General features: G+C 48.6%; 8 protein-coding genes across 8 annotated transcripts; 3 read left to right on the top strand and 5 right to left on the bottom strand.

The window, feature by feature from the left end:
- Positions 1–1100: 1100 nt before the first annotated feature.
- FOIG_01648 (uncharacterized protein) lies at positions 1101–2464 on the bottom strand. Its single transcript, XM_031198620.1, has 2 exons — positions 1271–2464; positions 1101–1216 (listed from the first exon to the last, which is right to left on the bottom strand). The coding sequence occupies exon 1, from the start codon at positions 2336–2338 to the stop codon at positions 1379–1381; it is 960 nt and encodes a 319-aa protein (XP_031070657.1). The 5' UTR covers positions 2339–2464; the 3' UTR covers positions 1101–1216; positions 1271–1378.
- A 455-nt stretch (positions 2465–2919) lies between these two features.
- Positions 2920–6039, bottom strand: FOIG_01647 (uncharacterized protein; the record flags this gene model as incomplete). Its single annotated transcript, XM_031198619.1, has 4 exons — positions 2920–3567; positions 3615–4148; positions 4198–4730; positions 4791–6039. The coding sequence occupies 4 exons, from the start codon at positions 6037–6039 to the stop codon at positions 2920–2922; spliced, it is 2964 nt and encodes a 987-aa protein (XP_031070656.1).
- Positions 6040–6425: 386 nt separating this feature from the next.
- FOIG_01646 (uncharacterized protein) lies at positions 6426–7412 on the top strand (the record flags this gene model as incomplete). Its single annotated transcript, XM_031198618.1, has 2 exons — positions 6426–6462; positions 6490–7412. The coding sequence occupies 2 exons, from the start codon at positions 6426–6428 to the stop codon at positions 7410–7412; spliced, it is 960 nt and encodes a 319-aa protein (XP_031070655.1).
- Positions 7413–7757: 345 nt separating this feature from the next.
- Positions 7758–13726, top strand: FOIG_01645 (uncharacterized protein; the record flags this gene model as incomplete). Its single annotated transcript, XM_031198617.1, has 7 exons — positions 7758–8047; positions 8094–8358; positions 8526–8591; positions 8642–8875; positions 8935–9046; positions 9103–13430; positions 13484–13726. The coding sequence occupies 7 exons, from the start codon at positions 7758–7760 to the stop codon at positions 13724–13726; spliced, it is 5538 nt and encodes a 1845-aa protein (XP_031070654.1).
- A 165-nt stretch (positions 13727–13891) lies between these two features.
- FOIG_01644 (uncharacterized protein) lies at positions 13892–15593 on the bottom strand (the record flags this gene model as incomplete). Its single annotated transcript, XM_031198616.1, has 5 exons — positions 13892–14182; positions 14242–14490; positions 14548–14813; positions 14865–15334; positions 15382–15593. The coding sequence occupies 5 exons, from the start codon at positions 15591–15593 to the stop codon at positions 13892–13894; spliced, it is 1488 nt and encodes a 495-aa protein (XP_031070653.1).
- A 409-nt stretch (positions 15594–16002) lies between these two features.
- Positions 16003–18219, bottom strand: FOIG_01643 (uncharacterized protein; the record flags this gene model as incomplete). Its single annotated transcript, XM_031198615.1, has 6 exons — positions 16003–16098; positions 16153–16779; positions 16829–16889; positions 16943–17842; positions 17909–18030; positions 18082–18219. The coding sequence occupies 6 exons, from the start codon at positions 18217–18219 to the stop codon at positions 16003–16005; spliced, it is 1944 nt and encodes a 647-aa protein (XP_031070652.1).
- A 283-nt stretch (positions 18220–18502) lies between these two features.
- Positions 18503–19441, bottom strand: FOIG_01642 (uncharacterized protein; the record flags this gene model as incomplete). Its single annotated transcript, XM_031198614.1, has 1 exon — positions 18503–19441. The coding sequence occupies one exon, from the start codon at positions 19439–19441 to the stop codon at positions 18503–18505; it is 939 nt and encodes a 312-aa protein (XP_031070651.1).
- A 572-nt stretch (positions 19442–20013) lies between these two features.
- Positions 20014–20985, top strand: FOIG_01641 (uncharacterized protein; the record flags this gene model as incomplete). Its single annotated transcript, XM_031198613.1, has 1 exon — positions 20014–20985. The coding sequence occupies one exon, from the start codon at positions 20014–20016 to the stop codon at positions 20983–20985; it is 972 nt and encodes a 323-aa protein (XP_031070650.1).
- Between the last annotated feature and the right edge of the window lie 286 nt (positions 20986–21271).

Raw genomic sequence — 21271 nt, 5'->3', positions numbered from 1 at the left:
TATAGGTTTATATGAAATTCCAGTTAAATCTCTTTTAGACTTTTCATGCTAGGTTTCTTGGAAAATTCTTAATAAACGTGATGAGGTGAGCGCGGCAAGGTGAGCTGAATTATGAAAACCTGAGGTTTCATTGCTAAGGACTGCATCCATTTCTTCTAAGCCAGGTTTATAATGCAATTGCAATCTCCGACCGGAGGGTTTTTTAGGATTGTCTAGGTAGTCCGTTCCACATCACCCTTGTCACAGGATAGGTCCATGCGGGGAGCCCGACGACGCATTAATTAAGGTGGGGATGTAAGCAGTTTGATGTCGCGATGCGTAACTCAAAATATTATTGGAACTTTTATCGCAAGGCAATTTAGGTAGGAAATAATCTACCATTCGTATTTTGCAGTTTCATTGGCCAGATGTCCCTGTAGTAACCCGACCGGAGCCTTAATACAGGCGAGGAGATATTTACAATGGTAAAAAACCCCAGATAGAACAACTGCTCTTCGTTTGGACGGAAAACTGCCGAAACCGCCAGAACTGCCGGTGGTTAATAGACAGATGGATACCCGTCCCAATTTCCATATTCGGTCTAGCTTTTTCTGTAATCGGACTGTCTCCCGCTGCCTTAAGCGTTTAACTGCTATGATAACGGGCTGCTTACACCTAAGAATAAGGTTTTAAGAAACCTTAAATTGGCTATGATAAGATAGCTAAGGTAAGACTAATTTATCATAGGGGCTTGCCTTCGATAAGGGAAATTTCATTACGATATGCTTGGTCAGGATGATCTGGACTATAGATCCCGATAACTGCACTAATCGTGTCAAGATTACATGCTCGCCACGATTCTTTTCATATAGACAATGGTCAGTCTCAAAGTTCAGAACTGTTTCCCGGTGACTGCCTTCCTCCCGAGGGCAAGTTCAAGTCACAGCAGGCACTTTTAAAGCGATTAACGCCTGGGCAGCCACCAGGGGCTACGCGTTTATAACTGGAAGGTCAACCAAGGAGAAAACCGCCAGGAGGACAATCAGGTATATATGTAATCGTCATCGTAACCATCCAATTGTCTTAAGAGAACGTCAACGCAAGACGATAACTCGAACAACAGGCTGCGAGTTCTCTATACTAGCGAAGGAGTCTAAAGATAGAAGTACCTAGACTCTGCAGCACCGCTCTGATAGCCGATTCTCACTATATAACCATGAGCCAAGCCAAGATACCACTGCGCGGCCAGTACTTCGAACAATGTCCAAGGAGAACCTATCTCAATAGTTACTCAGAAGACCTTTAACCACGGGGAAGATTAAAGCAGTTCGCGTCAAACATAATTCAATGTTGCCAGGCGTGTGATGGAAAAAGTGAAAGTTTCTTTTATTTGGCTTGTTTATGGCTGAGAGATTATCTTGCTGATCGCGGATTGATCGTAATTCGACCCGCAGAGGAGTATAACACTGGTTTGCCCGGCTAGTTTCGAAGCGACCTTGTTGAAGCCAGCAAGAGCCAAAGCTGCAGACCCTTCAACAATCATGCTCTCAGACCAAGCAAGTTCTTTCAATGCCTCCTTAATATCGTCTTCATTGCAGTCAATCAATTCATCAACAACTGCATTTGCCAGTCCAAGTGTTATAGTGTTCTCATCGATGCCACCGGCAACAGCTTCTGCCAAAGTGGGGAGATGCTCTGTTTCGACGACATGTCCTGCAGCCATTGATGCAGCTAGAGCTTTTGAATTAATCGCTGAAACACCGTAGACTTTGATGCGTGGGTTGTTTGCTTTGAGGACGGATCCGATGCCACTGATAAGACCACCACCGCCCAGGGAGATAAAGATGTTATCGATATGGTCACATTGCTCAAGAAGTTCAAGGCCAATGGTTCCCTGACCAGCAATGATATCGGGGTCGTTGTAAGGTGATACGTAAGTATAATCACCCGAGGCTGCAAGCTTCTGGGCATGTTGTTCAGAGAGACCAGCCTCAGCGCCGTGAAGAATCACGTCGACGCCATATGACTTAATAGCATTCAGCTTGGCAGGAATGACAATCTCGGGAAGGACGACTGTGAGATCTTTGGATAGAGTCTGCGATGCCAAAGCGCAGCCGATGCCGTGGTTGCCAGATGAAGCAGTGATCAATCGACCTTGTCCTGGTGCTGACAGCTTGGACATGGCACCTCGGACTTTGAAAGACCCGGTAAGTTGAAAGTTCTCAGCTTTGAATAGGACGTTTGCTTTGAGATCACGGCCGATCTTCTTGGCGGGGATGAGAGGCGTTTGGTAGATGTGATGACGAATGCGACTTCGCGACTGCACTGAAGCTGCTGCTATTTCTTGAAAGGTCGGCATGGTGATGGCAGTTGACTATAAAGAAGAGAAAAGAGTTAAAGCGTGAAGAAAGCTGTGATGAAGGTGTCTGAGGTGACAAGTAATCGAGGATGGAGCAATTTGCAGGTCTCGGTCGCATTTATGTTGAGTTTCGTAGCTTCTGGGCCAGCCAATCATTCAAGGCCCTTGGATGTCTTAACTAAGGCGCGCAGAAAACATGTCAGCAAGTAACTAGGCTAAACCATACTCGGCAGCTCCTTTCACTTCGATGATTGGTTGCATCGCCAATAACACTCAATTCATGAGATTCGGAACGCCCTATAGGTCCTTAAGCCATATGGCGTTGATTCATTTGAGCTGTGTCTTCTAGCCTAATGCAGAAAACCTTGCCTTACTTATCCGATTATAGACTAGTGAAAGAAGATCGGCATCAGAGCCGCAGAAATAGACCTGCCTAATTAGGGTAATTAAGCGTTAATATCCACTCGAATCTTAGGCTTAGGTGGCGGAAACTCTCAACCGATGTGGATTGATCCCATTGAGATACCATGCGCTCTGACTACCAGTTAATCTGTTCAGTTTCGTGAGGTAGTATAGTATACCTAGTAGATATTATAACACAGCCTCGTTCCAACCTCGGCAACCAATTCAAGCCATTCTCCCTGTAGCTTCTGATTCTTCTGCTCAACATGCTTTCCAAAAACCTCCCAGACCTTGAGAAACTTGTGATTACTCTCCTTCGTTGTTTCAATAGCGTCAAACGCCTTCACCATTCCTTCGTGCTGCTTCACCTTCTTATAAGCCTCACGAGCCTTTTGCTTCTCATAACCCTTTGCAAGAAAGATCCTAACTTGGATACAGTAGAGAATCAGGGCTGCTAGACCAGCTGCTAGTGCAGTCGCTACAGATGACCCGTCCACGATCTCTGGGGGAGTTCGACCGCTGTCGACTTCGACTTTATCGCCGGGAAAGATGTAGCTGAGCTCAGAGGCATTGCCGACGTAGTCTACGCTTGCGCCTGAGGTGTTTGCGGCGCCTATGGTGAATATCTTGCCTGTTGCATTGGAGGGGTATGTTGGGGCGTTATGAGCTCCTTTGTCTCTTGCTGAACAGAACATGAGGATGTTAGCGTTGGCAGCCTCGACGACGGCGTTTTCGAGGTCTTGTCTTTCTCTGTCGTCCTTGGGTGGGTCGATGGTCCACGACATGGAAATGATCTGAACCCCTTGTACTATTGCTGCACGAATGGCCTATCGATGGTTAGTCATCAATTTCTATCCTGCGACAGTTTGCATACATTTGCAGCACTTTTAGCGGTAATGTTCAGCTTGGTTCCATCTTCAGATGGAGTATCCTCAAGTCTCAGTATAAAGAGAGATGCATGCGGACACATGAGGTGGATGTTCTTCGCCATGATAGTTCCGTGCCCAGTTCGAGACATATAGTATGGATCGAGGAGACCTCGATGTTCAGAACGTACGCAAAAGCTTCTGCCACCCGTGAAATGGTAGTCAAGATCCTTCATGTCAACTCCGTCATCGATGATAGCAACCTGGATCGGCTCGATATTCTCGCAGACTTTGGTCCCAGGGGCCATGGGGTAGTTTGCCTCGGCTTCAAAGATCAGCCTTTTAAAGTCTGTCATGCACTGAATCCACTCGTGCTTGGTGGTGTGTTCTGCGACTTCTTCAGCGCGTACGGGGGTCTTGTCAGTTCGTCTTCGGTGCATGTTTGGCCACTCAAGCTCCACTTCGACATTGGGACAGAGTAGCTTCATCCTATTCTGGAACTCATTCACGTTGTCTTCAGTTCGGGCGGACGTTTCAAGGCCCTTGTAATGTCAGTATATTGCCATATGTTTATTGCGAAGGAAGACTCACTTGCTGAATATGAAGTTTGACGAGCCCCAGTTCAGGTAACTTTGCCAAGCCTCCTGCTTCGCTCCAGCCTCTGAGGACAGCATTGTTACCGCTCCAATAGAGATGAACCTCTCGTGCCTTAGGCGCCGCGGTGACGATGACTTCAGTGCACAAGTCTGTCTTGTTCCAATCCCAGACCTCAACACCCATGCCTTGAAGTGCCTTCTCAATGGCCTCATCACTGTGAGATGGGGAATCGGGATCAGAGTCTTGAACAAAGACACGTAAGACAGTCTCAACGCCTTTGTTGCGGAGCTGGTCGAATATGTGTACCAAGTCCGACCTACCAGCCCCATCCGGTACCGGCTTGATTTGTTTGCGCATGGAGGTCCTCGACTTACTTTGCTGAGGCTCCTCAACGGTGATTCTGGGGATCCAAACGTATTGAAGAGTGTCCTCAAACTTCATGTTGCGCAGAAGATTAGTGAGTCCCTTTTGAGTGAGACTTTCATCTGGATTCATCATGCCATAAAGGTCAAAGCTAAGCTCCTTGTCTAGAATATGTCAAACATAGTTCATGCAATAAGTGATGTTGAAAGCGAGGATTAGCCTACCTGAGGGGGCATTCTTTCCATACAAGATCTCCATAGCGTCAGTGGAGTCCCGGGATCTCAAATAGTGCAACTTGAGCAAGCGTTCAACCCCTTTCACAATGCTCTCATCCACTGGATCTGACTTGCTGCCACTCTTTTTGCCCTTCTTGGACTTGGAAGCGTCAGAGTCTCGGGGCACCTTCTTGGAGTCTGCAGAATCCGGAATAACAGTCGGGGCTGGTGAGGCCATAGGCACAGAAGCCTGAATGGGGATGCTGCCTCCATATTTGGTTCGGCGATCGACCTGCATGCTGTCCCGCATCTCGGGCTGCATCGAGCAGTCAGCTGAAAGGATAGGCGGCATAGATGACGAGATGCCTCGATTTGGAACAGATTCTGTTTCTTTGCCAGGCATCTCTGCTCCTCCCGCCGCCTTCTTTCGGCCCTTTCTGACACTTTCTTTGTGGTACCTGTAAGGAGAGAGATTCGCCTTGTTGAAGTCCCCATTCGTACTACTGAATATTGCCCTATCGCCCTTCTCCAGCATCATCTTGACATATTCGAGCTGCTCTCGCTTGCAATTATCATAGTCGACAGCAAGATGAAGTGGAGTGTTCCCATTATCATCTTTTGCCGCAAATGCCTCGGGTTTTGCTGTCTCTATGAGTAGATCAAGGAACTTGATTCTCTTGTTAATGCCGATATGAAGGCAGTTCATGCCCTTGCTTCCGACGATGGAGATGATATTGCTTATTTCAGGGTGAGAATCGCACATCCACTGCACCATTATCTTCTTCCTCTGTTCGATAGCGAGGAATAATGATGTGTGGCCAGAACGATCTTTGATCTCGAGATAATTCTTCTGCTGGCAGAGAAACTTGATGAGGGGCTCCATTTTCTCATCGAGGTTAGGAAGTGACTTTTTGTCTTCCTTTGCCATGATGTGAAGAGCTGTCGGCTGATCTTTATCTCCAGTCTGGCGGGCAAGATCTGGTCCTTGATGGGTAGCGAAAGCAGCGAGCTTCTTACTGTCGGTGAGGTCGAGTTCTCCGTTGCGAATTTCTTTGAGAACTTGAGTGAGCATGCCTTTCACTGAGACTTTCTCCCCCTCCTCATCTCCATCTTCATCCTCGCTGCCACTGTCGTCACTGGAGCCATCACCAGCTTTGGACTGTGCGTTTGCTTCAACCTCGACAAGGTCATATTCTGACTCTGTATTATTGGGTTTGCAATATTGGATTGCCGTGCTCATCTTCCGTGTTGACGACATCTTAGATATCTTTCTTGTTGTTCAGAGACTCAGGGAACTGCTCAAGCCTTTTCCTACCATCACGGGTGACACCAAGCAGGTAGATAATTCGATCCTCGGTATTTCACGCCTTGACTCTGGCAAAATTTAGGGACTCTAAAATCGACACCCCGCCCTAGTCTCCGAGGCCCATTCTGGTGCTTGTGATAGGGCCTCTAGGTTCCGCCTTGCAGGGGCCACGTCACTACAGGGTTCCATTCAAACTGCCAGGGATTGTACAGCCCTGTCAGAAAGATTATAGCAAAAGATCTTTGAACTTGGCAATGCCGTCAGCATATACGGCTAGTATTGGGAACAGAGTTTGAAGACTGACGAGCCACGAGACTGACTGCCAATATGGGCATAAAATGAGCACGACCGACTTGCCATGCCGAGGCTCATTCAGTACCGAGTGATAACTTTTGCCCAAAGTGAACGAAATCGAGAACGATCATGATATCAGCGATGACGAGAACAACGAGTTCTTGGACATAGATGATTTGCTCGAATCGACGTCTATCAGCATCGGCCTCAACATATCTTCAGGAAAAAACAACGAGTTTCACACCCGCAACGACCCAGCAGCACCCTTTCAACGATCGACAATCACCGAGCGGCAAGGAATAACCCAAGTTCAATGCTTTTCACGCGAAATCATCCATGGTTACTTGTCGCCCGACGGAAACAACGCGACCCTGCTCGTCTACGATCTTCATCTCGACACAACCAAGAAATCCCGTCGTATCCGCGAGGCCCAAGTCAAGTTCGAGTTTAGAAGCAGCAATCCAGGAAGCTCAGCTCCCCAGATAGAAAAGATAGCGCCATACGGAAGTAAATCTCTGCTGCCTACATCTGCCGAAGAGTCCAAGACTCTTGGGTATGGACTATCAGCTGGAGCCAGCCAGTTTGTCAGCGTCGAGAGCTCCGCAAAATGGGAGAAGACGGTCAACCAAACAAAAAACGACGCTGCTAGAGGCGCTGGTGGTTTTCTCTGCAATGACTACGGCAAGCAAGTGGGTGCACAGTGGATCCTTTTCGAGAACAAGTTAGTAGCTTCGGGCACACCGAGATTTATGCGCCTTGCTATTCTGCTTGACAGGGAAAACGACGAAGAGGAATTCAAGTGCAAAGTCACTATCGATGCTAGTGGGGACTGGAAAACAGTACTGGGAGGATTGGTTGGGTCTACGCCGCGCGATGATCCTATCCTGTTTGACCCAGTTTTGCCGCCTACGAACAAGCTTCGCAAGGACTACGATATCGAGAATCTAGGATCTCTAGACTTGGATGAGTTTGTGGAGATCGAGTTTGATAAGCCTTTGAAGAAGGTTGGGGGAGCAGGAGGTTCAGCTTAACAGGCCTCGGCAGATCATAGTGGTTTAGGGCAGTAGAATATGCACGCACGGGCCCGAGTGCCGTGAGGGATTTTATTCGCCTGATCCTTCGAATATACTTTCAGCTTAACAACTATTGCTTCGTATTGGGGCCGTGTACTTTTGGCGGCTAATATACCTACACTACTATGTGAATCATCTTAAGCCCTACCCATGTCGAGCATAGTTACGGTGAGTCTCCACATGCCGGTAAGCGCGGATGATTTGCTGACCGGGTTTTTCTGTTCCCACGGAAAGTCGAGTGAAAGACAAGGAGGCATTCTTGGAACCTTCGTGAACTTTCTAAGAAACACCAAGGGATCTGAAATGTCTGACTCGGGGTCTGATTCTGGGTCGTCATCGGACGATTTGGTCCCGTCTCGACGTCCGTCTGTGCAGGAGCAAGATAAGTACCAAGACAAACAAATTAACGATGCTAAGGACACAAAAGAACAGAAGGAAGAGAGTGGAGCAAATGTTGGGGAAGCAGTCTCGGATTCAAATCTGATCACATCAGCAGGAGCTGAGATAAAAGATGAGGCTCTGAGTCTTGTATGGCAAGAGTTACCGTCAGACAGTGATACAGGTGACCAGGCTGCTGAAGCTCGACTTATAGAGTAGGTATCGCACGAAAAGCAGGCTTCTGAAGCTGATGATCTATAGTTTCATTGTTATACCCGGAGTCTATGGCAATTGGACTGACAAAGATTTTGGGCCAAGCCCTGGATCAGGAAGCTCAGCTTGGGTCACCAAATTCGCCGAGGAAGGCTGGGAGAAGCCCAAGAACCCTCAAAGCAGTTGCCGGGTGTTTCGCTTCGAGTACAATCCTTCCGAAATTTTCTCTGGTCATAGATCTCGAGAGGCTATCCATCGGGTTGCATTGAGATTGCTCAATGGGTTACGATTAAAGCGTTCTGGCGATGGCAAGGTATGGGATAATTCACCACCCTAATAGGATACTTCGTCTGACATGGAGATCTATACATAGAAGCGTCTGATATACCTCATCAGCCATGATATCGGAGGTACAATCGTTAAAGATGTAGGTGATGAGGTTCTCAGAAGTTCATCACAGCTTGTACTAACCAAGCTTAGGCTCTTGTCACAGCTTCTCTTGACAGGAGCTCATGGCAAGACATATCAGAGATGACAAGAGTCTTAGTGAGTGAGTCCTATCTTTTATATAGCTTACTCGGTCTGACACACTACAGGTCTTCAATGGCTGTCCACACCGCCAGAGAGACACGGCGGACCTGGAAACGAGACTGGCGAGCTTTCTCTATGAAAACTACTCCCAGGACTCCGGAAAGCCACGACCTTCAGCAGCCTCAATATCAGGACTTAACAGAGCCATCATCCAAGTGAATGGCCTCTTTATAACCTCTCATATCGCGCTGCGAAGCTGGATCATAAATCTACACTCTCATGGAGAGAATAGCAAGGGGGTGAGTAGTTTAACATCAGATGCAGCCCCTGTATAGCACAAGACTGACTTGAACATCAGGGTTTTGACGCTTACTGTGCAACCTTGGGTATACCATTGGAGAGAACATTGACAGTACCAACTGGGACGGACTATTCTCCTCTTACTCAGTACCTTGCCAAGATAGAGCCAGGTACGTTCAAGAGACTCGATCATCGTTTTATGAGTCTAACTAAGTGTTCTCATCAGATGTTCGGGAGCCGAAAGAGTCCATCGGAGCACGACAGTATGCTCAAGAGAGAAAGCTTCTTGCTCTGGCTTCACCAATCTATCCACTTCGAAACAAGGTTGAACCCAATCCCTTGGCTGATCTACCAGACTATCAATCCTGGCTGAACAGTCCTTGTCCTCAAATCCTTTATCTCCATGGCAGTCATCGCGTCAGAGATGTGGCTGAGAGTGTATTCTACGCCCTCGAAGACGAGGCCACAAAGGTGAAACGACGAGCAAATGTTCTATACTTCTCTTTCGACAGATTCGATGTGCGTGCTGACAGTATTCGGGACATGATCGCCACCTTCTTGGCCCAGATTTGCAACCATCACCCGAAGCTTGGACCTGCTATCAATCGGCTCTGCATTCAGATCGAGAACGAGCGTGGATGGACTGAGACAGACCTGATCCAATTCTTCGAGATGTTCAGAATCTCAGCAGAAGTCGAGCAGACGATGATTGTTATTAATCACTTCGACGAGTGCACAAAGGGCTCACGCAAAAGGTTTCTGGACCACATTGCTGACAAGTATTACAATGATGAGACTCCTTGGAAAATTGTTGTGACCAGTCATGAGCCAGGTGCCTTGACAGAAGAGCTTTCAGGCCCGTTTTGTGTCCCTGTTGATATATCGTCCGAGGAGTTGGGAGAGCTCGCTATGAACAGTTTCGAAGGCGACATTCAAGCAATGATAAGCCCAAGGGGGGATCTAAACTTCAGAGAAGAGCAGATTCGCACCGAGCTGCGCTTCACTGAAAAGCTGGACCCTCCAGTGCGCCATATCCTGTTTGAGCAGCTGAGAGTTCGTGACGAGTGGCCCGACGAGATATCGACTGATGCGATTTTTGGGTCGTTGAATTTTACTCAACAAGGAGATGAAAATGACAAGATTATGGTATCTGTGTTGCATGCTGTGCTCAAGCGATACACTGACCAGGACTCGCTTGAGCGTCTCCTCTCCTGGCTCCTATATGCTGTCAGACCACTCACAATCTGGGAATTTGCCACTATCATTTCGTTCTCAGATGAGCGGGAACACAGAAAAGTCTCTCCAAGTTTTATGGCAGTGGAAAGGCTTGTTGAAAAGGTTGAGAAGGATTTTGCAGGCATTCTTGAGGTGGATCACAACGAGGTCAGATTCAAGCACCCGTGCTTCCACGACATCATGGTCAACGGCGACCCTTCAACCCAAAATGCAGAAGAGAAGGCTTATCCGTGGAACAAGATTAAAGCCAAAGCTCATAATCTCATTCAAGGCATGTGTCTGGACTACTTGTCTAGAGATTCTGTTCAAGAGTATGTCAGACAGACCTTTGCAGTCACAGACTCAACAACCTTCGAGACAGCGCCTTTCCCAGACCGTACAAACCTCGCTTCATATGCTATTCAAGCATGGGCACATCACTATTCTCTCAGCTACCCTCTTCCAAATATATCTGCTTTGTCATCGAAGAAGGATCTGGTTCAGACCCTAGCAAAGGCTCAGTGGTGCTTGGCGAATCCTGCCACCAGACGCTCTCCTTGTTTCCAGTCACTGTTCCCAATCTTTGCTGGACTTGGCCTACTCAACGTGGTGGAGCCCTTGGGTAGTGATGATGCCTTGCGGGGTCTCATCGAAGCTGCTGGCAAAGGACAGAAACAAGTTGTTGAAGATCTCCTCGGTGAATACGACTTTACGCCTGATGAAACATGGGAAGTTCTCAAGGCGGCGAGTTCCGCTGGTCATGAAGAGTTGATGAATACCTTGCTCGACAAGATAGAGGCCAAGGGGAAGATACCCACAGATTTTGAGTGGCCGCCAGTTCTGATCTATCGGGCTGCTAATCTGGGTCTGGAGGGTTTTGCAGAAAGGATTCTCACTCTCGGATGCCCCCCAGACCCAGATGTTGAATGGAGGAACGAGACATCCATGCAGGCGTCTCCTTTGTATCAAGCCGCCTGTCATGGATATACAAATTCAGTCCGAGTTCTGTTGAAGCATGGCGCCAGCACAGATTACAAAAGCTTTTCTGGAAGAAACCCGCTTCATAAGGCTGCCCTTGAAGGTCACACCGAGACTGTCAAAGCCCTTTTGGAGGAGTCACAAGTCAACATCGACTGTACTTCAGAGTCAAGCTTCACTCCTTTGTATCTCGCAGTTCTTGGGGGGAACCACGACACAGTGAAGCTGCTGTTGGAGAAAGGTGCAGACCCGAATATGGGCATCCCAGATACGTACACCGGTGATGATCAGTGGACTCCTTTGCTTGCGGCGACTGATGATGGCTTCAAGAAGTGCATCAGACTTCTCTTAGATAATGGGGCTAATCCAAATCTGCCAGGACCATCTGGTCCTCCATTGCATTGGGCAGTCATTCGTGGTAGAGTCGATGTTCTGGACATGCTCCTTGAGGCCGATGCTAATCCCGGGAGTGAGCTTCTCAAGAAACCTCTTCTATTCTCGGCCGTGGGCGATGAACTTGAAGGAGCTGGTCTACCTATGCTTGAAAGACTGTTAGAGCTCAACTTGGATGTGAACGGTAAGGACAGTGATGGCGTTACGGCATTATTGGCAGCCCTGTTATCATACCCGCGGCAAGACTTTGAAGCCACCTCTTTAGGCCCTACGGAAGCCTTGAGAGATGCCGTTATCAAAATGCTTCTGGAACATGGAGCTGATCCCAATGATCGACCATCCAGTATTTACTCGCCACTGATGCGCTCCGTTTCAGCCAAACAGTACAGAGCAACTGAGATGCTACTAGAAGCAGGCGCAAATCCGAACAAAGAAGTACTAGAACGGCTTTCACCTCTTATTACTGCCATCTATGTACCAGAACTTGCACGCCTCCTGCTTCAGCATGGCGCACGTCCAGAAATAGGCTCCAAAGAGGGATGGACTAACTTAACATATGCTGCATGCAAGGGATACAAAGAAACCGCCGAGGTGCTTCTCGAATACGGTGCATCGGTTGATACTCCATTTGGCGCTCCTATAGAGTACCCTGCGCGCATTGGATCCTTTACGGAGCTATGTGCGAAATCCGAATTCACTGGAATGACCGCGATTATGTTTGCGGCATGGCAAGGACATCACGAGATTGTTCGCCTTCTAGCCGAAGCAGGAGCCGACCTGCAGCACACAGGGGGCATTTTTGAAGATTCACCTCCTATGGTATTCAGCTCAGGCAAGACGCTATCAGCGCTTCTCGAATTCCCCACGAGGATAGATTTGAACGTTACCGACCCCCTGAAGAAGTCTGCCCTTCACAGGCGACGTACTACTATTGACGATATGCGACGGCTTATTAACGCTGGGGCGGACATTGAGCTGACAGAATCTACTGGGAGCACCCCCCTAGTATTATTCGCCGGCTCTGATTTGGAAAAGGTCAAGTTGTTGGTCAAAAGAGGGGCGAATGTCAACCATATCTCCCCGTGGGAGGGGTCGCCTCTGCACCAAGCTTGCAAAGCGGGATCCTTTGACTCGATCAAGTTTCTCGTTGAGAATGACGCAGACCTCACTTCAGTGCATCGGTACGACGGTATACCATTGCAATCATTATGCGCCCCCGAAGAAGCGATTGATCCACAGCAGCATGAAGAAATGGTACGCTATCTTTTATCAGAATACAAGAAGCAAAGCGTGAAAATCACGACAGAAAGTGGCATCTTTGGCTACCTCGTCAACTCAGCAGCTTTCGGGAGCTCACCAGCCATCCTCAATTTCATTCTCGAGCAAGAAGATATCACTGTTGATGTCAAGGACGACATGGGTCGCATGCCAGTTCATCTTTCAGCTTTCAGCGGATTACCTAGCTTCAATGCTATCTTAGAGAGAGGCGGTGATGTGAACGCGAAGGACAAACAGGGACGTACGGCACTGCACTGGGCTGCCCAAGCAGGTAAATTGCAAGTTGTGAAGAGTATTATTTCTCTTATGGATGGCAACCCGGATATTGACATCCCAGATATTGACGGTTGGACACCTCTTTGCTGGGCTCTTCGTGGTGACCTACCATTGACCCAGAGGGAAAGTGTGAGACAGCCTTCACTACGTCTTGATGTTGTGAAGCTTCTTATTGAGAAAGGGGCCAAGACAGCTGTGGTTGTGAGCTATAAAGAGGAAAACTGGACCCCACTGAGTATTGCTCGATATCACAGCAGTGATCCAGAAATCATATCTCTTCTGGAAAATGGCATTGGAACAACAGACGAAGGGGGAATGGAGAACACTGACAAAGATGACACAAAAAGCAGAGCTCAGACACCAGTCAAGAAAGGAGTTAAAGAAGATTCTGCTTTCTGCGATTATTGTTTATCAGTAAGTCTTTGGCCGAGTGACTTTCTTTTTAATGCACTTGCTGATAATCACAGCAAATGTACGGGTTGTTTTGGGGCTGCGAGACTTGCGAATGGTTCTGCCTTTGTTTCAAGTGTTATCAGCACGCTGAAATGCTGCATCCGGCGCATAATAGCTTTGAACAAAAGGGCGAAGAGGAGTTTGAAGAGGGTGAAGCTGAGGCTTCTACAACATCCAACTCTGGGTCTTCGGATTCGCAGTCGAATTCTGGGTCAGACTCTGGAGGATCCGAAGACCAGAACGGAGACGATAATTGACAGACTCAGAGATCATATCGTTAAAGATACATGCACATCTAAAGACTCGATAGAAATACTGTAAACTGACTTCTGTATATAACCAACGTGCCCTTGAAATGTGCTCCATAAAACTATACCATACTATCTTGCCGCCCATTTATCATGCCTTCAACTACTGCTTTCTCAGCCCGCATATCTCCATCCCTCAGGCTCACCAGCTGCATCCTCTGCAGCTTTCAGGGCCTTGTTCTTCTTAGCCACGTACCACTTTGTGATGAGAACAAAGACCACAACGAGACCACAGCCTGCAATGATAACACCGCCTCCAGTCTGATAGTATGGTTCCTGGTTTCGGAGGAAGAAGTATGGCGTGAACCAGTGGGAGACAGATGAAACGCAGTTGGCATATGCGATGAGAGCAGCACGCTTTGTGCGAGGACGAGGGACGACAGTTGTCTCCCAAGAGATTTGGATCTAAGAATAAGTCAGTGAAAGGTCTTGCTGTGGATGAAGAGATAGGTAAGAGAACTTACGTTCAGGCCGACGAATGGACCGACCACGAGCAGAATCATGCAGAAGTATCGGGCGCCAACGTTGAGAGTAGTGATCATGACAGCGCAGCCAATCAGGGCAAGAAGTATAGGGACGATGATGTGATAACCGTGTTCCAATCGTCGACCAGAAGACCATGAGATGCCCATCATCACAATGAAAGCGATGATAGGAGGAGGTGCTTGGATGAGGTAGGTAGTGGTACCGGAGAATCCGAGGGTAGCGACGATCTTGCATCATTATTAGTACATGAATCATAGTTGAAAGAAGAACAAGAAGTTACTCACGGAAGGGAAGAAGTCCTTGTATGACTGTGCGATGATCAAGAAGAAGTGAATGGCCGCAAAGAGATGGGCAAATGGCTCCTTCATGCACATCCAGAAGCCATCCCAGTAGCCACCAGCATCATCTTCAGCAATGCCACCGGCAGACACAGCCTGACGGTACTGAGCCATAGCTGCCTCTTCCTCGGTGATGAAGTATGTGCCCGTCGAGTCAGGGAAGTTGGGAATGAACCAGAAGCTCACGAGAGCCACCAAGATACTGACAGCACCTGAAAGAACAGTTAGCCATGTAAGCTGAATCGTTATACTTGGAGATATACCTTCGAGAAGCAAGAACCATTTCCAAGCTCGGAGGTTTGCAACGCCTTCCATGTTGGTCAGAATGCCTGCAGCCAACAGACCTGAAAGGGCCTGAGAGATGGTATTTCCCGCATGCCAGATACCCATCCTCAGAGGCGATTCATGTTTTGTGTACCAAGAAGAGGTCATGAGGGACACAGCAGGTACGAAGGGTCCTTCAGTAAAGCCAATGAGGAAACGGCAGAGACAAAAGCCCCATCCTGCAGAAACAGCAGGCATACAGATGGTTACGCAAGACCAGACAAGCATGCAGCTAGGGAGGAGGATTCGAGGGGTACCCTTGGCGAGGATAACGTTGGCGGGGATCTGAGAGAGGATGTAGCCCACGTAGAACATGGAGATGCCGAGAGACCAGATTGTATCCGTCATGTGGAGATCTTCTTGCATACCGGCGAGTCGAGCGTTGGAGACGTTGATTCGATCAAGGTAGCTGCATCAGTCAATAAGAGAAATGTGAGTGAAGATAGAATGACTGACTTCATCAACAGCATGGCTGTGACCATAGGGAGGAACTTCCAGTCGAGCTTGCGAACCAGGGATTTCTCAATAGCAGCACGCTCTTCAGGAGTCTTATCCTTGATGAGCGGATAGCGCTCGAGGATCTCATCTCGCACAGGAGCAACCTCCTCATACTCGACATCTCGTTTGATGTCAAAAGACCCAGGTTTTGAGTGAACGGAGCCCGTCATGTTGATGGCAGAACTATGTCTCTCGAAAGGATTTCAGGAACAACTCAGCGGTGACAAGGGTGAATGATGAATGGCGAGAGAGAGCTGGTGATCATTTCAAGAACCATGGGTATTGTACACTTTTATACATCCCAATCCTTACCCCAAGCTAGGTAACTTCTTCCAAGAATGCCAAGATCTTGTTGTTGCTCCAGCGTGTCTTTTTCGCTCTTCCATCCGAGCTTAACTACCGCGGTCCCCCCGCATCCCCGCGTTCGTGGAATAACCTTTACAAGATAGAGTGAGACGTTCGCGAGGGCTAGCGTTCGGACCCAACCCGTCGGCTACGATCCGCCAACAAAACTTCATGATTCGGGACCGACGGACTTGGCCCGGATAGAAGTCTGGGGGGTGAGCCAGGCCAGTGTGATCAAAGCGAGTTACTGATCGTTCCTGATGAGGAATAGCGTTGCACTATACGACGTAAATGACTTGGAATTTCGGGGGGTATGAAGTCCTGGTCATTCTGCGAGAGTTAACCATATTTTAAGCATATCTACTTTCGGGAAAGTGAACTTACCTGCAGGGTGCCCTGTCCTTCCATCATCTTGGTAGAAAGGGACAGGAGGAATTGCTGGAAAATGCTCAATGCAGAGAACTTGGATGAGCACTGTGTTAGAAGTATAGACGCTTTGCTCACTACCTCGAACGTTTGCGTCAAGCCTTGTTGATTCGGCTGTGGTGCGCGCTGAACCAGACAGACATACGCGACAGCAGCTGCCAAGATATCATATGCGTCTAGGAAAGATACCGTGGCGCCACTCCCCGACCTGTTATAGAGTTTCTCAATGAGTGCCTTGCAGCAACTAATCGTATCGGCTTCAACTTCGCCGGCACTCTCAGCATCGACTTCGGAGTTTGTCAGATTCTGGTCTCTAGGTTGGACCATTAGGATTAGAGCCCGGCATGCTAGCTGATCCAGGTAGTCGAATTGCGGGCTTGTTGGGGTAGTAGTGCCTCCGGTTTGTGGGGGAAACTCTCGCCAGAAGCATAGGTTGCTGTAGGAAAATAGCGGGCTGGATTGGTGCCTTCCAAGTACATCTGAAATAAGCTGAGCGTGGGTGATAAGATGTTTACTCAAATTAAGCTTATTTTCCACTGCCCCTGATATGCGAGGTTCTATCTCGTCCTCCGTTACATCTGGTACCTAATATATAGTCAGTAATGTTAATGTCGTGTCTCATCGGTCATCGTACTGAAACTGAGATGTCAACCTCCGTAGTGGTGAACGGTCTACCCATAACCGATGCTAGAGATCTACAATATTTCGTTAGTTCTACGGTATGTTAATGTCCAGACATGAAACTTGCCTATCCCAAAGATAAACACTCCAGAATAGCCACTCAACCCGATAAGTGCCGTCTGAATCTGATGTGTTCTGTGGTGGCACTGTCTTGTGTAGACCCGCAGCAATGCAATTCGTCATAATAAAACCCATAAGGTGCCAGGCTGATCCACCTGAAGCACTAAACATTGAAAAGACTGCAAGCAGAAGCATGCAGTGCAGGGTGTCCAGAGGCCCTTGGGAATGGAGAATGAACGGCAATAGCTTCACAGCTGCAGCGTGTAGATTGGTAGCCAGTGAAGAAAGGCGACCAGCATCAGGTGACATGCTGATGCCTATTGCCACAGCCAGGTATGTGTTGAAGCGAGGCAGTGCGGTTCTAGCTGGATCGGCGCCCTGATTGCTCATCTCCAGTACGGCCTCGTACTGCTCAAATAAGCGATGTTCGTCAATATGTGGAAGCCAGACGCTCCAGTCGAGAAACCGCTGGAAGTGGCTGAGCGTCAACTCGCGCGTAAGTGGGATGAGTTGGTCATCCATAACATACACTGGTTGCGACGATGATGCTTTAGAAGGGTCTCGACCATCTACAGCAAGAGCTGCCGATATTGACTCAATGATGGCGAGTTTATGTGGTCTGTCACCCGTGTTCGTTCGAGACTCGGCCATGGCCTTGTTAGACAAGAGGCCAATGGCGCTCATGGTGTCTTGGACACTTGACTGCTCCTCTCCATTGGCAGCGATCTGTTCGTTCACAGGCGCGGATGAAATAGATCCATAATTTGACCGTCGGCGTTTGCCATTGACGGGCGAAACAGCATCTGCTGTACCAAAGGAAGTATGTCTGGCCCGAACATGTTTCTGCTCGGCAATCTTGATCTTTTGTTCAAGTTCAGCAACACGACGTCTTAGAGACTCAACATAACTAAAAACATCAGTAAATAACTCTGCATAATGCTATTTAAGCCACGAATGTATTGTGATCACATACCCATTGACTCTCGCATGCGTCAGAGTGGTATCCTCTCCATTGAAGTCAAACTGCTGAGACCGAGCAGTGCACTCAACGCCAAGATCTGCACACGAAGTACATGCCGGACGCAATCTATCGCACTAGGTCCTATTAGTAAAAACCGCAATATGCATGATAATGACAAGCATCACCTTTTGCTTCCGCTTGAAGCATCGCTCACAAGCGAGACTGTTCTTCTGCGGAGGCTGGGACTGTGACGAACTGGGGCTACTGGCCCGTGCAGGGCTTGGAAGTGAGACGCGGGAAAGTTCGCGCCAATCAGTTGCCATCTTGCATGTTCCTTGGATTGATTTAGAGGCCCAGGAAAGATACGACACGGAGTGAGCCCGAGGGACGCGTTGGGTTCGGAGGGGAAGCTGGGGATGACCCCAGATTTATCGGACTTGGTCCTACAGTCACGTGCGATCTGGATCAACATGATTGAAAGTGGTCTAACTTAGTCTGGACGGGCTCCTACTGGGCATGAAGCGGAGGAATGACACTCGAATTTAACCCTGGGAAATGAGAAAATGACTATCTATAAACTATTTTGCGTGTACAGGACCCCGTTCCTTATGCTACAACTAGGACGCCATTGGTGGCCCTATTTGTGATGCCATTACCATTCGTGACAGCACCATTTGTCGAACTGTTTGTAACAACACCATTGGTAGCCTTCTTCTCCACAGAGTGACCGTTTGCCTGTTGTGACTTGACAACCGATGCATTCAACGCCGCCATCTCAGTACCTCTCTTGGTAGCAGCACCAAGAAGGAGGGGACCATCAGTAGCAGCCATGACCCAACGAGCTCCCATCTTGCAGAACTTCTCAACAAGATCAAGACGAGCATGAAGACCACCAACACCAAGCCACTTTCCATGCTTCTTACACGCAGCAATAGTACGCTCGTAAGCCTCAGTAACACGAGGGTTCTCGTAATCTCCGGGAATACCCATCTCGGCAGTCAAGTCATTGGTACCAATGAGAAGAGAGTCAACGCCCGGAAGAGCGGCAATCTCATCGACTAGCTCAAGAGCCTCAAGGGTCTCGATCATGGGGATGACCATGGTAGCGGCGTTTGTGACGGGGCTGGAGACCTTGGCGGGGATGGAGCGGAATTGATGATGGGGGAGACCGTTGGTGGAGGAACGGTGACCAACGGGCTGGAACTTGGCTGCGTTGACGACATCTTGAGCATCTTGTACAGAACGGATGTGAGGAACGATGATTCCAAGAGCGCCGCCGTCGAGAATTCTTGAGACGAAGAAGGGATCCTTGCTGGGGGCTCGGACGATAGGGGAGATGCCAGCGTAGAGAGCAGCGACACATAGTTGGTTTGTCGTCTCAAGATCAAAGGAGGAGTGCTCCATGTCTACGAGAATGCCATCGTAGCCAGCTGTCTTGGCCATGCCGGCGATCTCGATGGACTTGACGAGCTTGATGCTCATAGTGTAGGCGACTTCATCACGGAGAAGCTTCTCTCGCATGGGGTGGGGAATAGGTGCAGCCATTTTGCGAGTTGATTGGGGTGATAGAATAAACAGGGAGCTTGATCTGGTGTATTGGAGTAGGTGATAGTGGGAATTGGGGATTGGGATTGGGGATGCTGGTGATTGATGAGGATAGAAGCGGTCAAGGTGGTTTCTCCCGCATATTAATATACACCTCTTCATGATCGTAAAGAGTCATATTTCTTCCTCAAGAGTCAGATACTGGATAAGTCCTTCTCCGTGTCCGATCTCGTTCCCCATCAATTGCCTCCATTCAATTCTAGGACGGAAGCCGATTGTTGGAGCCGAGAAGATCGTGGGGTCGGAGCGGGGCCGCATACGACCCCGAAAAGTCATCGGACATTGTCCATCTCACATCGGCATGATACCTACGGATAACGGATGCCGTGAAACGGCACAGAAAAGAGAAATGATTCACCGGTTGGATCCCGCGGGAGTCAGAGGCGCTGGAATTCGCCTTGAGGGAGATACATAAAAGTGCAAGACGTGAAGATTTAGGCTCTTGTTCTCCAAACACCAAACTCTACCCCACAAACATCACCTTGCATCTCAATACTCTCATCTCATTCACCATGGCACCAAGCGCTGTAACAGACACTCCACCAGAGACTCTTCCCTCTGGGAAGCCAACAGTCTATGTCATGGACTCATTCCACCCTCAAGTTATGGCATACTGCCAAGAGAACTTCAACGCTATTACTCCCGATAACCCCAAGCACAGCCAATGGAGGCAAGAAGCACGCTACCTCCTCATGAGATCCTCTCGCTTAACTGCAGAGGACATCAAGGCCTGCCCTAACTTGATCGCCATCGGCAAGCAGGGCGTTGGTATTGATAAGATTGATGCTAATGCCTGCGCTGCACGTGGGATCAAGATCTTCAACACTCCTGGTGTTAATGCAAGAGCAGTCGCTGAGCTTGTACTGACTCTCGCTACTGCATCTGCTCGTCAGGTTGGCTCTATTGTTGCCAAGCAGTCTTCGGGTATTCTTGTACCCAAGGAAAAATGCTCTGGTTTGATTCTACATCGCAAGACAATTGGCATCCTTGGCATGGGCAATATTGGCAAATGCGTCGCAAGTATCTTCAGAGGCGCTTTTGAGGCAGATGTTATTGCTTATGATCCCTTCCTCCCCGCCGATGCATGGGCCGACATTCCTCATCAGCGAGCCAGCTCTGTTGAAGAGGTTTTGGAGTCTTCAGACGTCATCACCGTTCACATGCCTCTTACCCCACAAACAAGAGACCTCATTAGCTATTCTGAGATGAAGAGGATGAAGCGAACAGCCATCGTCATCAACACCGCACGCGGAGGTATCGTCAACGAGGATGATCTCAAGCGCGCATTATCTGAAGGACTGATCTGGGGTGCTGGTCTTGACTGTCACGAGGAGGAACCCCCTAGTTATGAGAGGTATCACTCACTTTGGGAGGTTGGAGCTGTTAGTACGCCTCATATTGGAGCTGCGACGGCGGAGACTCAGATGCAGACAGGAATGGCGGCGGCGAGGTATTTGTTGGAGTTTGCTATCAACAATCCATGAGATAGCAGAATTTGTCTTTAGTTATAGATTGTTCACAAAGAATGCACGATTAATGGTACCAAGTTGTCTTATATCATGCCCTTCTTTAAAACTCAAAGCTGTCCCATACACTGGGATTCGTAGGATCTCCATAAACATATTGACCGAGCGCAGACTCCATATTCCATAACGAATCGTAGTTGAGCAGCGCCCAATTGACCGACGATCCATCTTGATATTCCTCAGACATTTCATTCCCATCTTGCCCTGGAACAGCAAACTGGCTCACAGGGTCCAGCAGACCCGT

This window comes from Fusarium odoratissimum, assembly GCF_000260195.1.
Source record: "Fusarium odoratissimum NRRL 54006 unplaced genomic scaffold supercont1.2, whole genome shotgun sequence".
Taxonomy (NCBI): Eukaryota; Fungi; Ascomycota; class Sordariomycetes; order Hypocreales; family Nectriaceae; genus Fusarium; species Fusarium odoratissimum.
This window is presented reverse-complemented; position numbering and strand designations above follow the sequence as displayed.

Excerpts from the sequence above, each read along its gene's own strand:
- FOIG_01648 (XM_031198620.1), bottom strand. The coding sequence starts at position 2,338 with ATGCCGACCTTTCAAGAAATAGCAGCAGCTTCAGTGCAGTCGCGAAGT.